This window comes from Primulina tabacum, chromosome 3 (assembly GCF_025594145.1).
Source record: "Primulina tabacum isolate GXHZ01 chromosome 3, ASM2559414v2, whole genome shotgun sequence".
Lineage (NCBI taxonomy): Eukaryota > Viridiplantae > Streptophyta > Magnoliopsida > Lamiales > Gesneriaceae > Primulina > Primulina tabacum.
The window spans coordinates 13,533,738-13,548,865 of NC_134552.1; the positions used below are offsets into that span (position 1 = coordinate 13,533,738).

Below are 15,128 nucleotides of genomic sequence, written 5' to 3' on the forward strand. Positions count from 1 at the left end.
GGAAGGAAAAGCAAGATGGATCTTAATAATGTTTCGGATTCAACGCAATAGTGACAGATTGAAGAGACCGTCAATAACACCAGAAAAACTCATGATGGCTACATTACATAGGCTCAAGGACTTCGAGATCTCTGAAAGGATCTGTGAAGTACCTATACTTGCTCAAGAGAGGATCATCCATCATTTTCCTCAGCAACACTCCATCTGTAAGAGATTTTATCTTGTTAGATCCTATTCAGCCGGAAAAAGAACAATAGTTTGCATGCTTACGTTGAATTGTGCTTGGAAAATGATGCCACAATATGACAATATGAAATACAGCAATCATAAACACTATTTCTAACGAGTAAAGTTCGAAGATAGAATCATATGCAGAGAACATGATATACACGACAATTGAGCCTATACGAAAAAGTAGTAAGACTCGCATTATTGGTTATATCTTCAAACCGAATTGTTTAGCCAACTTCTTCGCCTAATTTAACACTAATCTCTTCAGCAACTCTGTATGCAACAGTCTGGATGCCAATACAAGCAGAACAGTTTTATCAAAACGCAGAATGTCTTTGATATGAATCAAATTTAACTATTCCTGAGGCATCACAGCACAACATATAGGTAGCCATTGAGTAAATATTGCAGGTTTCTAGGGAACATAATGCATTACAAATCAGTGAAAGCACTAACATGAATGGGAATCAGTTGCAAATACTCGCACGATACTAAGAATACTAAAACACATTCACGAGAAAATGTTACCAACAAAACAAGCAAATAAAATCCACAAAAATCTCATAATATAACAATGATGTCACTGACATTGACAAAAAAAAAATTTATCGGGCCCTAAATAAACTGCCAAATAAAAGCAACACAATTGGAAGTACACAACAAGGCTCCAAAGTCATACCTGGACAGCCAACCTCCTTGGTTGTGTGAATGCAATCACTCGACCACCCTCAGCCCATCCAGCTTCTTTAAGATACTTCCCGCAGAATCGCATAAAAACATTAAGCTCCATATGGCCCGTACTAGAGGACAAGAACAATTCACAAAATTTAAGAACAGTAATTCAGTAACATTAGAATTCATGGTGAAGAACATGTCGGCAAAGTCAAAACATTAAATGCATGTCGGGGTGGGCTGTTTTTTGTTGAAGAAAATGAAATTTCGTGGAAATTTCATATAGAGGAGAAAACGCGTTTTTAACGCGTATTCACACTGACAGAGGCTCTATAAATATAGCTCCCCCTTCATTCTGAAATCATCCCTTCTTCGAGTTTTCCATCATCTTATAAGCATTTGAGTGCGTAGTTCTATAATATTTGTGAGGTGTTTTGTTCTCCTGTATTAAGAGAGTGTGTTCTCTTTGGAAACACAGTGAGTGAGTTGTACACCACAAAATATTATAGTGAAATTCTTTTCATTTTGCCCGTGGTTTTTACCCTAATAATTTTTAGGGGTTTTCCACGTAAATCTCGGTGTCCATTTTATTCTTTATTTTCTGATTTTATTATCTCAAATTCCGCACTTGGGACCAACAAGTGGTATCAGAGCATTGGTTTAAAATTTCTTAAAATTCTGAGTATGCTCTGTGGTTACAGCCTAGACTGATCTTCCACATCAGAAAAGATTTTTTGAGATTTTTTATTTAAGACGGGATTATTTTGTCAAGTCTACTAAAATTGTTGTAGATATAATGGCGGGAAGGTACGAGATAGCAAAGTTCAATGGAAGCAATTTTATGCTATGAAAAATAAAGATACAAGCAGTTTTAAGAAAGGATAATTGCTTGGCGGCTATTGGAGATAGACCGGTGGAGATTGCGGATGATGGAAAGTGGAATGAGATGAATGATAATGTTGTTGCCAATTTACACTTGGCTATAGCAGACGAAGTTTTGTCAAGTATCTCTGAGATAAAAACAGCCAAAGTTATCTGGGATACTCTGACAAAGATGTACGAGGTCAAGTCGCTACACAACATGATTTTCCTAAAGAGAATGCTTTATACTCTTCGGATGACGAAATCCTCATCGATGACCGACCATATCAACACACTAAATACTCTATTTGCCCAACTCACTTCCGTGGGGCATAAAATAGGGCAAAATGAACGTGCGGAGCTTCTACTTCAAAGTCTACCAGATTCATATAATCAACTTATCATCAACATAACCAACAATATTCTTATGGGCTTTCTAAGATTCGACAATGTCTTAACTGCGGTTCTCGGAGAAGAAAGCCAGCGCAAGAATAAGGAAGATAGGTTGGTAACTTCGAAGCAGGCAGAGGCTTTGCCGATGATAAGAGAAAGATTCATGGACCGTGACTCCAGTGGGAGCCAAAGGCGAGGTAGATCAAAGTCAAGAAGTAAGAAGAAAAATATTTACTGCTTTAAATGTGGCGGTAAAGGGCACTTCAAGAAAGAGTGTACGAGTATCGATAAAAGTTCTCAAGGAAATGTGGCCAGTACTTCAGGCAGTGGTGAAATATTATTCAGCGAAGCAGCAACTGTTGCAGAAGGCAGGCACAAATTTTGTGACACATGGATTATGGATTCAGGAACGACGTGGCATATGACGTCTCGGAGAGAATGGTTTGATCATTATCAACCAGTCTCAGGAGGATCTGTATTCATGGGAAATGATCATGCTTTGGAAATCACTGGGGTCGGTACTGTCACAATTAAAATGTTTGATGGCACCATTCGCACCATACAGGAGGTACGACATGTAAAAGGACTGACGAAGAATCTTTTGTCCTTGGGGCAATTGGATGACATCGGGTGCAAAACTCGTATCGAGAACTGGATCATGAAAATTGTGAAGGGTGCGCTTGTGGTTATGAAGGCGGAAAAGGTTGCTGCAAATCTGTATGTACTTTTGGGAGAAACACACAAAGAGGCAGAACTAGCTGTTGCATCAACTGGTTCAGGAGAAGAAATAACGGTGTTATGGCATAGAAAGCTCGGGCATATGTCAGAATGAGGTTTGAAAATTCTCTCAGAACGGAAGCTGCTGCCGGGACTTAAAAGTGTCACTACCCTTTTGTGAGCACTGTGTTATCAGTAAACAACACAGATTAAAGTTTGGCACTTCTACTGCCAGGAGCAAAAGCATATTGGAGCTGATTCATTCGGATGTTTGGCAAGCACCGGTTGTATCCCTAAGAGGAGCGAGATACTTTGTCTCGTTCATTGATGATTTCTCTAGAGGATGTTGGGTGTATCCAATCAAGAAGAAATCAGAAGTTTTCCAAGTCTTCAAAAATTTCAAAGCGCGGATTGAACTTGATTCAGAATAGAAAATCAAGTGTCTGAGGATTGACAATGGAGGAGAATATACCAGTGACGAATTTGATGCATATTGTCAACATGAGGGCATCAAGAGATAGTTCACGACGGCTTACACACCTCAACAGAATGGAGTGGCGGAGCGAATGAACAAGACCTTGTTGGAAGAACAAGAGCTATGTTGAGAACTGCAGATCTAGAAAAGTCATTTTGGGCAGAAGCAGTCAAAACCGCTTGTTATATTATCAACTGTTCTCCTTCAGTGGCGATTGATCTGAAGACTCCGATGGAGATGTGGACTGAAGAAAGAAGCGTGGATATGCAGAAGATCCATACGAAAGAAAACATAGCTGATTTTCTGACCAAGCCAGTGAACACTGATAAGTTTGAGTGGTGTAGATTATCAAGTGGCCTAGCAGAAACGTAAGCAGCAGGGGAATGGCAAGATTGAAAGGATGTGTGGAGATGTGTTTGATTCTCAATCAAATCTCCAAGTGGGATTCTTTAGAAGTTATACTCGAGAAGAAGGATTCTTTAGATTAATTGTTTTGAAACGGATTTCTTCTTGCGGTCAAGAAGAAGGATTCTTTAGATTAATTGTTCTGAAATGGATTTCTTCTTGCGGTCAAGAATCTAACATAACAAGAGAACAGACCTCTGGAATCTGAGTCGTTTTTCCACTTCGCGTTTCACCAACTATGATGGTAGAGGCGTGTTTCTTTACTAAATATAATATGGTCGTTCGATATCTGTACACTGGGAGCCGCTGCCTCTGCTTATCCACGCTTAAATGTGTCGGCAATAGGTGGTGGGGCCAAAGGAGGCAGATTCTATTGAATAATTTGGTAGCAAAAAAAAACGTGGGTTGTTTGATTAATAATTCAGAAGACGGAAGACGAGTATAAAACGCGTCTTCACATCTTTGAATTATAAATAGAGATCCACCATTCATTCTGAATTATCCCTTCTTCGAGTTTTCTCTCATCTTATAAGCATTTGAGTGCTTAGTTCTATAATATTTGTGAGGTGTTTGTTCTCCTGTATTAAGAGAGTGTGTGTTCTCTTTGGAAACACAGTGAGTGAGTTGTACACTACAAAATATTATAGTGGAATTCTTTTCATCTTGCCTGTGGTTTTTACCATAATAATTTTTAGGGGTTTTCCACGTAAATCTCGGTGTCCAGTTTATTCTTTATTTTTGGGTTTTATTATCTCAAATTCCACACGTTGGACCAACAAGTGGTATCAGAGCCTTGGTTTAAAATTTCTTAAAATTCTGAGCATGCTCTGTGGTTGCAGCCTAGACTGATCTTCCACATCAGAAAAGATTTTTTGAGATTTTTTTATTAAGGCGGGATTATTTTGTTCAGTCTACTAAATTGTTGTAGATATAATGGCAGGAAGATACGAGATAGCAAAGGAGGCAGACTCTATTGAATAATTTGGTGGCAAAAAAAAACATGGGTTGTTTGATTAATAATTCAGAAGAGGGAAGACGAGTATAAAACGCGTCTTCACACGAACAAGGAGCTCTATAAATAGAGCTCCCCCATTCATTCCGAATTATCCCTTCTTCGAGTTTTCTCTCATCTTATAAGCATTTGAGTGCTTAGTTCTATAATATTTGTGATGTGTTTGTTCTCCTGTATTAAGAGAGTGTGTGTTTTCTTTGGAAACACAGTGAGTGAGTTGTACACCACAAAATATTATAATGGAATTCTTTTCATCTTGCTTGTGGTTTTTACCCTAATAATTTTTAGGGGTTTTCCACGTAAATCTCGGTGTCCAGTTTATTCTTTATTTTTGGATTTTATTATCTCAAATTTCGCACGTGGGACAACAAAATGACCATATCTATAGTCCAACGTATTCAAAACCACCCGTACTTTTATTATTTTCGATTCGAAACTCGAACTTTTATTATTTTCGATTCGAACTCGATTCGAACTGAGGCTCGAGTTCGAATTCGAATAATATTATATATAATTTATTATATATTATAATATTATATATATATATATACTTAATAATATTTTATTTATTTTTTAAATATAATGCTAAAGTTCGCGAACAGTTCGCGAACAATCGAACAATATAATTTTAGCTCGAATTCGATTCGAAAAATATTCGAACATATTCGAGTTCGGCTCGAATTCGAACCAAATATTATTCGAACCGGCTCGAAAAGTTCGTGAACGTGTTCGGTTCGTTTACACCCCTGCCCGTAACCGAACAAAATAAATAAAATTAACTAAACTCACCGAGAAGATGAAGAACAGGAGTCGTTGTAGATTAGAACATCGTCTTCTTCATCGTCCACAAGGCGGGGATTTTCGGTCCCTGGCTTCCAGAATCTTGCAATTACCAGCAGAAACAAAAGACGACGACAACGCGAATGCAGACAGAGCGCGAACCTACTTGGATTCAAATCTTTTGGAGTCCGACCCGGACCTTATTATTGTTGTTTGCTAATCACGCTTCAATTTAAGGTTGGATTTTAAAATACTATCAATTGTCATATGTTGAAAACCTCATTAATCGCTCGAATTATAGAAACAAAACCAAGCATACCTCACATTCTCTAATTTAACCAAACCACTAAAAAAATTTATAGTAGGTCTTTTGTGGGAAAGTCTCACAAATCTTTATCTATGAGACGCGTCAACCTATCGATATTCACAATAAAAACTAATAATCTTAGCATAAAAAGTAATATTTTTCATGGATGATCCAAATAAGATATATGTCTCACAAAATACGACCCGTGAAACCGTCTCACACAATTTTTTGCCAAAAAATTATTAAAAGAACATCTTCTAAACGGGAAATCGGCCTTCAGTCCCCAGCCGTCGTTTTTTTTTTTTGTGTTCAGTCCCTGGGTAATTTTTTAGTACCACATTTTCACATGAAGTGTACCACATTTTGTATGACATAGTACCACAATTTTGTGGGTAGAGAGTGAACCCAAAAAAATATTTTGATTGGGGATTTTTCACCAACTTCCCATCTTCTAAAACTACAAAATATACTATCAAACACTACCAAAATATTTTGTATTCCTGATCTTGAAATAGAGCTGGCCACGTCCGAAATCCGACGGACGGGACAAGTTTACTTAATCATATTTATAAAAAAAACAATAATAATTATGCGTTTTCATATTAAACATATCATAATGGAATAACTTATCTCAAACTCAAATTATAATGAAATAGAGTATTAATAATATATATATATATATATATATATATATATATATAATTATAATGAAATAGAATATTAATAATATATATATATATATATCATTGATTTTTAAAACAAAATCGAAAAATATTTGATCCATATTTAAAATTATTCAATTTAAGTTAAATTCAAATATTTTCAAATTTTTTTGACGTCAAATTATTTTGTTAAATATTTCATAAAATTTCAAATTTTTATTAAATAATATTATTATATATTAATTAATTTATATATATATATATAGGGCCAATTAAAAAAATGGGATCCCCTCACGAACGATTTAAAAAACAAAGAGTGTGACTTTTTTTAAAAAAAAAGAAGGAGTTGACTCTTGATTAGTACTGTTAAACCTTAATTAAACTTGTAACTTCCTAAATTAATTAATCTCTTCTCTTTCTTCTCATTCGACGCACAAAATCCCCACAAAATTCCCCAATTGTAAGCTTCCCAAATTTAAAGAACTCGTCTTCCTCATCTACCACTTCCGCGTCACATTAAATCGAAATTGACACTATTGTTGCTCAGGTGTTGTTGCGCTCATTCCTCAGATTCAGATCTAAATCTACTCCCACATATGTTGGTCTCATTCTTCTGTATTTGAAGACGAAGAAAAATAAAGTAAGTTTACTCCTGAAAACCAGTTCATTGTTTTCTTCATTTCATGCAGCTATCGACCAAATTGAAGATCAATAATTTGTGTCGTTCATTGTTTTCTTCGTCGAACAAAATTAAAATGAAGAATTTTTTCCAACCAAAATTAAGTTGGTCGATCAAGAAAAATTCTTCCTGGTCGACCAATGAAAAATTTTTCATGGTCGACCACACTCTTAATGGTCGACCGTGATGATCATGGTCGACCGACTTAATTTCTTGGTCGACCAACATATTTTTGGTCGACCATGTGCGGTTTTGTTTTTATTTTGTTATTAAATAATTTTGCTCATTCTAATTATCATATTTGTTTGTGCACTTTGTAGATATGCCAACAGTAATTGTTGTTCATTTTGATGGGAAATGGGAAGTGACGGAGGGGCTGGTTTATAAATGGAATTCAGGGGCCAATGCAAAGTTTGTTGCTATTCCAGTGGATGATGATATTTGTTATTTTGAAAATTTAAAAAGTGAACTATATAGAGCTGGAAAAGTAGAAGACACTGCCAACTTGAGGTTGAGTTATCTTCTATATTTGCCGTGCAACATTCAACCAATTTATATAGAGAATGACCATGATTTGAAAGCATATTTGTATCTTGGTTGTCCGAGAAGTAGGCCGGTGCTTCAAGTAGAAATTGAATGTGTTGCTTCTGTTGATTCTTTTGATAATGTGCACGGGTATGATATTGATGAAAACAATTGCAATATTAACGAACAGAGGCATTTTGATGATTATTTTCACTTGAATATTGTTTCTGTGGATCGTAATAATAGCAGTGATTTTTTCGACGAAGCGCATAACGTGGATGTCATGCATGTGGATCGTAGTAACACAGACGAGTTATATGATGAAGCATGTAATGATGCAATTGAGTTCGAGGCAAATTTGGTTCAAAGCAATGACGCAAATTTGGATGCGGATGTGGATATTGACAGTGACTCATTTTCATTCACGGATGGTTCAAACTTGTTTGTTGGTCAAGAGTTTCCAAACCGAGAAGCGGTGAAAAAAGAGCTAATTAGAATAAGTTTGGAAGCTTGCTTTGAATTTGAGACGGTTAAAAGTAATCAAAAGGTGTACGCCGTAAAATGTGTAGTGTCTGATTGCAAGTGGAGAATCTGGACCTCTTTGATTAAGAATGATTCACGTGCATTCTCCATTCGAACATATTGTAATACACATACATGTGGTTTGACTGGGAGACGAAAGAGAATCCGTGGAGCAAGTTCTGCTGTTGTTCGTGATATGTTAGTGGATAATTTCCAAGGTCATCCAGTGCCAATTGTACCAAAAGCAGTGATGGCGATAATGCGCAATAGTATGAATGCTGATATATCATACTACAAGGCTTGGAAAGGGAAAGAACTAGCAGACAATATGATGAAAGGTGATCCTACGCAGAGTTTTAATAAATTGAGTTGTTATTTGCACATGGTTGAGCAGATGAATCGAGGAAGCATAACAGACATATTTGTCGACGAGGAAAATCGATTCAAGTATATGTTTCTTGCTTTTGGTGCATGTGTTAGAGGATATCAAAGTATGCGAAAAGTTGTATCAATTGATGGTACGTGGTTGAAGGGCAAATATAATGGTGTTTTACTAGTGGCATCGGCACAAGATGGAAATTATCACCAATGTCCTTTGGCGTGGGGAATCGTAGATGTCGAGTGTACTTCTTCGTGGAGTTGGTTTTTAACGAAGTTGTTAGAAGTAGTACCAGATGAGGATGAATTGGTGATAATTTCTGACAGGCATCAGGGGATCATTAATGCGGTTTCTACTGTCTATAGAAATGCGCATCATGGTCATTGTACGTGGCATTTATCCCAAAACATGAAGACTAGATACAAAAAGAAGGGTGCAACCGAAATGTTTTTGCACATTGCAAAAATTTATAAAACTTTCGAGTTTGATATTGCATACAATGATTTTAGGAATAGATATCCTGAGGCAGCGCAATATTTGGACGAGAGAGACTCACTTGATAGATGGACTCGAGCGTATTGTCCAAAGACCCGTTACAATATTATGACGACAAACGGGGTTGAGTCGATCAATGCTAGACTACTTGAAGAAAGGAAGCTGTCAATCATTGCACTCTTAGATTCTTTACAGAAACTGGCCTCATCTTGGTTTGTCCGATATCGCCACGCATCAATTGCAAGTAACACTAACTTGACCCCTACGATCGAGGGGATTCTTCGTAGCAGGTTCACAGATGCCCAAGGAATGCAAGTTTTTGAATTAGGACGTATGGAGTTTGATGTTAGGAGTCGTGGACATTCGGCCATAGTGGACCTCGAATCAAAAAGATGCACATGTTGAGTTTTTGATATTGATAGAATCCCATGTGCTCATGCCATCGCAGCTAGTTGGTTAGCGAATATTGATTTATATGATATGTGTTCACAGTACTATTCTACAATGTCATGGTGCATGGCTTACTCAGAGACTGTTTATCCCGTTTCAGAAGAAAATGAATGGCCACGAAACATTAATTTTCCATTGGTGTTGCCTCATTTGCTAGAGAAGAGAGTTGGCAGAAGAAAACAAAACAGATTTCCTTCGATTGGTGAATTCAGCAAGAGATAGCTTGAGGGTCGACCATTAGCTTGATGGTCGACCATTATTTTTCTTTGGTCGACCATCAAGCTATCGGTAGGGTGATGGTCGATCCTTAGCTTTGTTAGGTCGACCATAAATCTCATGTCGACCATTAGCTTGATATCATGGTCGACCAAAGAAAACTAATGGTCGACCATCAAGCTATCGGTAGGGTGATGGTCGATCCTTAGCTTTGTTAGGTCGACCATCAATCTCATGTCGACCATTAGCTTGATGGTCAACCATTAGTTTTCTTTGGTCGACCATCAATCTCATGGTCGACCATTAGCTTGTTGGTGAGTTTTGTTTTTTTAAATATATATTAATAATTGTCCAAAATATGTAACATAATTGTGATCGTGGCAAATTACTGAGATTGTGATGAATTGATTCATATGTAAATTAAAATATATACCATAATCTTGAAATTACGATTTATATTTTTTTAAAAATATAAAAAAAATAGTTCGATTCCATGATTCAAATTTAACTTGAAACATATAACATAATCATGTTTTTTAGATCGTGCCAAATACTGAGATTATGATGAATTGATTCATATGTAAATTAAAATATATAACATAATCTTGAAATTACGATATATATTTTTTAAAAAATATAAAATAAAATTTCGATTCCATGATTCAAATTTAACTTGAAACATATAACATAATCATATTTTTTAGATCGTGCCAAATACTGAGATTGTGATGAATTGATTCATATGTAAATTAAAATATATAACATAATCTTGAAATTACGATTTATATTTTTTAAAAAATATAGAAAAATAGTTCAATTCCATGATTCAAATTTAACTTGAAACATATAACATAATCTTGTTTTTTAGATCGTGCCAAATATTGAGATTGTGATGAATTGATTCATATGTAAATTAAAATATATAACATAATCTTGAAATTACGATTTATATTTTTTAAAAAATATAAATAAATTTGTTCGATTCCATGATTCAAATTTAACTTGAAACATATAACATAATCCTGTTTTTTAGATCGTGGCAAAATACTGAGATTGGGATGAAAAACCCTAAACCCTAAAAACCCTAAACCCTTGAAACCCTAAACCCTAAAACTAAATAACAATGGTCGACCAAAAGAACAGTGGTGGTCGACCAACACAATATAATGGTCGACCATAAAAGGTAAAGGTCGACCATTACTCGTTGGTCGACCAAACTCGTTTATGGTCGACTAACAGAATTTTGTGGTCGACCAGACAATTTTTGTCAACCAAAAACGAGAGTGGTCGACCAACAAAATAACACCAAAAATTACATAAGAAAACCATGTTCCAATAATGACATAAAATTGTCCGATACATCACAATAATCACCAATCATTAAGGAACATATTACAAGCTAAAAAGTATCTAAACTCATATACTAATCTATCATCTAAAGTTAGTACTACTTGCGCACTCCTGGACAAAGAGTATCCGGCAACAGCTAACACAAACGCTCCTGAATCTTCGCTGTGAAAAAAAAATGAGAAGTTAATATTTATTGTTAACATTAAAAAAAAGAATAATGAAGTTATTATATTTTAAATAGAAAGTTGACAACGTACTGTATAATCTTGGCACGGAATTCATCATGTAGTTTTATATTCCATGGCCTCTCGGGGTGTGGGTTGTTCCCAACAATGGATAGCAGACGAGCAGCGTTTATAAGTATAGGCTCTATGTCTTCATTCAGATCTTTGAATTTGGGATCGTGCCTTCGCTGCAAGTCATATATAATGCACTTATTCACCCTTGTCACTAGTTTTAGCAAAAACCAGCGCCCATTTGTGTAGACAGGGATGAGAATTCTTCGCGCCTTTTCCCACGAGAGACGCGGCCATTCTGGATCACTACCTTTGACTTTGCTCACAATTGGTGCCAGATTTATGTTAAAATCGATATCTTTAGCTTCGGCCAAAACTGATATCGCAGAGTAGAAATCTCTGTCCATCAACGAATCATTTGTCGACATCACTTCAGGATGTCGGATCTGCATCTCAAGCAATCCACGGAGAGCTTCGCCGATGTGCTGAATTCAACATAACAAAAGGTTTTCAAAGTTTTAAAAGAAGTTCTCTACAAATTTAAACTTTATAAAAGATTTATTTAAAAGCTTACAAGGAAAGTGACACGCGAGTTTGCGATAGCCATGGGCCCGTAGAACGACTTCTCATATTCGGCATAAAAACCTCGAATCCTACTGTGCGAACGGTCAAGCATCGAGGCCCTAACTCGCGCAAGCGAGTTGTTTACCTTCAGTGTCACGGTCTCCGCAAGTGGCCTCACACCGACATCTATAAAATGATCAATTGTAACAACTTTAATGCAAATATGAACAATAAACAAGGTATAGTTTAATAACCTCTCGACGTGGTCGCCCCGCCTCCTGACATACGCGCATGTGGAGTCACTTGAATATCTAAAAACATAAAATATATTGTTTAATATACTATAAATAAATATAAATATAAAAAATGTGCATTACCTCACCTCCTGCGGACTCCTCTGGAATGGCTTGAAGGTTAGGCTCAAATATCTGTTGGGATTAGCTACCACTGCCAATTTCCCTACCCAAAATATCAGCCACACCTAACAGCGTACATTCAACAAATTAAAATAATAACAACTTTAATGCAAATATGAATAGACAAGGTTTACTGTAATAACCTCTAGACGTGGTCGCCTCACCACCTGACTTACGCGGAACCGGAGTCACTTGAATATCTAAAAATAAAGACTTTGTTGTTTAATATACTATACATAAAATATCAAATCAAAAAAGTGCATTACTCTCCTTCTGAGGACTCCTCTATAAGCACCGGAAGGTTAGGCTCAAATATATTTAGTGTTTGGCTAGTACTCGCAATTTCCCTAGCCAGATTATCATCCACACCTAAAAGCGCACATCAAACAAATTAAAATAATTATGAGAATTGTACTAAATCATTATACTACATAAACATAAATATAATAAATAAAATTAACTCACCAAAATCTGCCTCAGATGCTTTCCTCTTCCGCCCTCTGCTATAGACTATGTTATAATCTCTGTCTTTCCTGCACTTGCATGTTAGACCTCATCTCAGCAAAACCAGCTCTAATCTGTTCAGTCAAACTCGATTTCAAGTCAACTAGAGCTTGATTTATACTCCTCATAAACGCTCTGGTCTCAATAAACTCTGCTGCAATCTTCACATGCATGGACGTAACGGAATCCTCCAACGCAGTCAATCGCCGCTCGAAACGATGCTCCAAGGGTGATGGGCGGCGGGAGGGATTGAGTCCAAAGTGGACTCTAGGACCCGTACGCATAGGAGAACTGGTCCTAGAGCTGGATCTATCGAGCTCACCAGGACGGATGCCAGAAACGTCAGGAGATGCATGTGCATGAGGCGTGTGCTGGACAGAGGGAGGTGAATGTCCAAAATGCATGGGCTAGTCAGAGGGAGGTGAATGTGCAGAATGCGTGGGCTGGACTGAGGGAGACTCCACAGGGTGCTCGCTACATATGACTGTCTGACCCTGCCTCCAGAGCTCGAGTACCCGAGTGATCACCGCATCAGGCGCAGAATCAACAAAATGTCCGGTCGTATAATACGGTGCAACTAGCTCCTCAGGAGTAGGAGTCAAAAATCCCAGACAATCCTGCATATAATTAATAAAAGATCAAATTAATTAAAATTAATGTCCACGGTTATTTTACCAAATCAATTCATATTACTTACATCTATAGGACAATCACCGAAGGCTACAGCGATTTCAACACCAGTTGGGGCACGGTTTGACGCCCACGTCTTAGTCATCCACTGAAACATCCTGGGCAACATCAAACCGTCCACATCTCTTCTCCTTGCTAACTTCTGTGTCACGCTCGGATAACATTCATAAGCGAAGATCTGTAACATAAATTTCAAACAGTGTTACTGGTACAAATAGAGATAACAAATCCACTATAACATTCAAAAAATAATATACCTGCAGAGGGAGAACAAAACCACCGACAAGGAAGCTGCCCTCAACTTCTTTCCGGCCCTGTGCCTCGGCGAGGTAATTATATCGTCCTAAAAGATCCTTCTTCAGACATCGGACCGCATCCCGATAGGCTACTCTACCCCAGGGATAATGGTTGAACCTATCCAAATCATCTACGAGCCTCAAGTATTTAGGGTCGATCTTCGTCGTCTTTTTCCTCGTCGCCTCACCGAATACGGCACAACAAAAGTATAGACTAGCCATCTTTATCTTCTCCATGTCTAGACCAGTCTCGTTATGCTCTTGGACAATAATCTTTCCCTCCAAATCACCCAAAACAATATCAGCCTTACCGGGAAAGTGTGTGGTGCCAAATACACCTCTATCTGGTAAATCTTCGGGCTCTATAGCGCAATCGAGACCCGTTATTAAACAATACTCTAACAAAGAAAATCTAACAGGCCTTTTGCGCACCACCATCCACAAATCATCGCTACTACTATCAAGTATCTGGTTACTCATTAAATACCATAGAATTTGGCTGGAAATTTTAAAATCTCTATAATACCTAACTAAATTACCAAAAGGCGAATGCTCGAAAAAATGGGTTCTCTCCTCGTTGTTCAAATAAAAATGAATCTTCTCAGAAATCTCGTTATATCTCGATTGAATTGTCAACTTACATCAGAAAATGGCATCCCTGCCTAGTTTTCTCGGCAAATAGACCTGTGACAAAAAAAAATTATTAGTAAGGTTAGGAAAAATTTTGTGGTCGACCATAAAACCTCATTTGGTCGACCATACAAACAAATAAGGTCGACCATGTTTTATGGTCGACTTCGTCTTATGGTCGACCATAAAACGTAGTCGACCAAATAAAACATGGTCGACCATAAAATCATTACTTTTTATGGTCGACCACAAACAACGTATACTTTGTATGGTCGACCATAGTGGAAAACCATGGTCGATTACGCACACACACGCAGCAAACATAACTAAAAAATACGACTAAAATTCAGAAGAAACATATCGAAATAAACGCAAAAATTACCACATTTTCGTCTGCCATTCCTTCGGTTGAGATTTTGAAGAGTCGACGGAGACGTTTTTCCAGGAACGGAGGGTTTAGAGTTCGGAATAGGGTCTTGCTGGTTTTTGGCAAAAGAGTGCGTTTAATCGTGTGTTTCACATATTTTAAACTTAAAACACAGGGGCATAAAAGTAATTTTCATTATGGATCCTTTTTTTAAAAAAAAACACAGCAGACTCCATTTCCCCTAATTCCTCCTATATATAGATCGAGTTTATATTTTTTAGTAAATCATATATT

The 15,128-nt window shown here is 37.0% G+C and overlaps 2 protein-coding genes and 1 long non-coding RNA gene across 4 annotated transcripts; all 3 read right to left on the reverse strand.

Moving 5' to 3' along the window:
* Positions 1 to 427: 427 nt before the first annotated feature.
* On the reverse strand, positions 428 to 5,749 carry LOC142538996 (uncharacterized). Of its 2 annotated transcripts, none has more exons than XR_012818773.1 (3): positions 5,556 to 5,749; positions 911 to 1,031; positions 428 to 518 (listed from the first exon to the last, which is right to left on the reverse strand). It is a non-coding gene; the product is annotated as an uncharacterized LOC142538996 (long non-coding RNA). The 2 variants fall into 2 exon arrangements; XR_012818772.1 differs by lacking the exon at positions 5,556 to 5,749 and adding an exon at positions 3,950 to 4,081.
* A 5,400-nt stretch (positions 5,750 to 11,149) lies between these two features.
* Positions 11,150 to 12,379, reverse strand: LOC142538997 (uncharacterized). Its single transcript, XM_075644295.1, has 4 exons — positions 12,314 to 12,379; positions 11,942 to 12,242; positions 11,389 to 11,852; positions 11,150 to 11,293 (listed from the first exon to the last, which is right to left on the reverse strand). The coding sequence occupies exons 2-4, from the start codon at positions 12,041 to 12,043 to the stop codon at positions 11,152 to 11,154; spliced, it is 708 nt and encodes a 235-aa protein (XP_075500410.1). The 5' UTR covers positions 12,044 to 12,242; positions 12,314 to 12,379; the 3' UTR covers positions 11,150 to 11,151.
* An 879-nt stretch (positions 12,380 to 13,258) lies between these two features.
* On the reverse strand, positions 13,259 to 15,062 carry LOC142538451 (uncharacterized). Its single transcript, XM_075643767.1, has 3 exons — positions 13,799 to 15,062; positions 13,549 to 13,719; positions 13,259 to 13,468 (listed from the first exon to the last, which is right to left on the reverse strand). The coding sequence occupies exons 1-3, from the start codon at positions 14,315 to 14,317 to the stop codon at positions 13,259 to 13,261; spliced, it is 900 nt and encodes a 299-aa protein (XP_075499882.1). The 5' UTR covers positions 14,318 to 15,062.
* Between the last annotated feature and the right edge of the window lie 66 nt (positions 15,063 to 15,128).

Bases quoted from the DNA above. Each gene is read 5' to 3' on its own strand.
- LOC142538997 (XM_075644295.1), bottom strand. From the start codon at position 12,043: ATGCTTGACCGTTCGCACAGTAGGATTCGAGGTTTTTATGCCGAATAT. The intron at 11,853-11,941 runs GTAAGCTTTTAA...TGTTGAATTCAG, and splicing joins ACTCGCGTGTCACTTTCCTT to CACATCGGCGAAGCTCTCCG. The intron at 11,294-11,388 runs GTACGTTGTCAA...TTTTTTTCACAG, and splicing joins TTCCGTGCCAAGATTATACA to CGAAGATTCAGGAGCGTTTG.
- LOC142538451 (XM_075643767.1), bottom strand. From the start codon at position 14,317: ATGAGTAACCAGATACTTGATAGTAGTAGCGATGATTTGTGGATGGTG. The intron at 13,720-13,798 runs GTATATTATTTT...TTTATGTTACAG, and splicing joins GTTTTGTTCTCCCTCTGCAG to ATCTTCGCTTATGAATGTTA. The intron at 13,469-13,548 runs GTAAGTAATATG...AATTATATGCAG, and splicing joins TCGGTGATTGTCCTATAGAT to GATTGTCTGGGATTTTTGAC.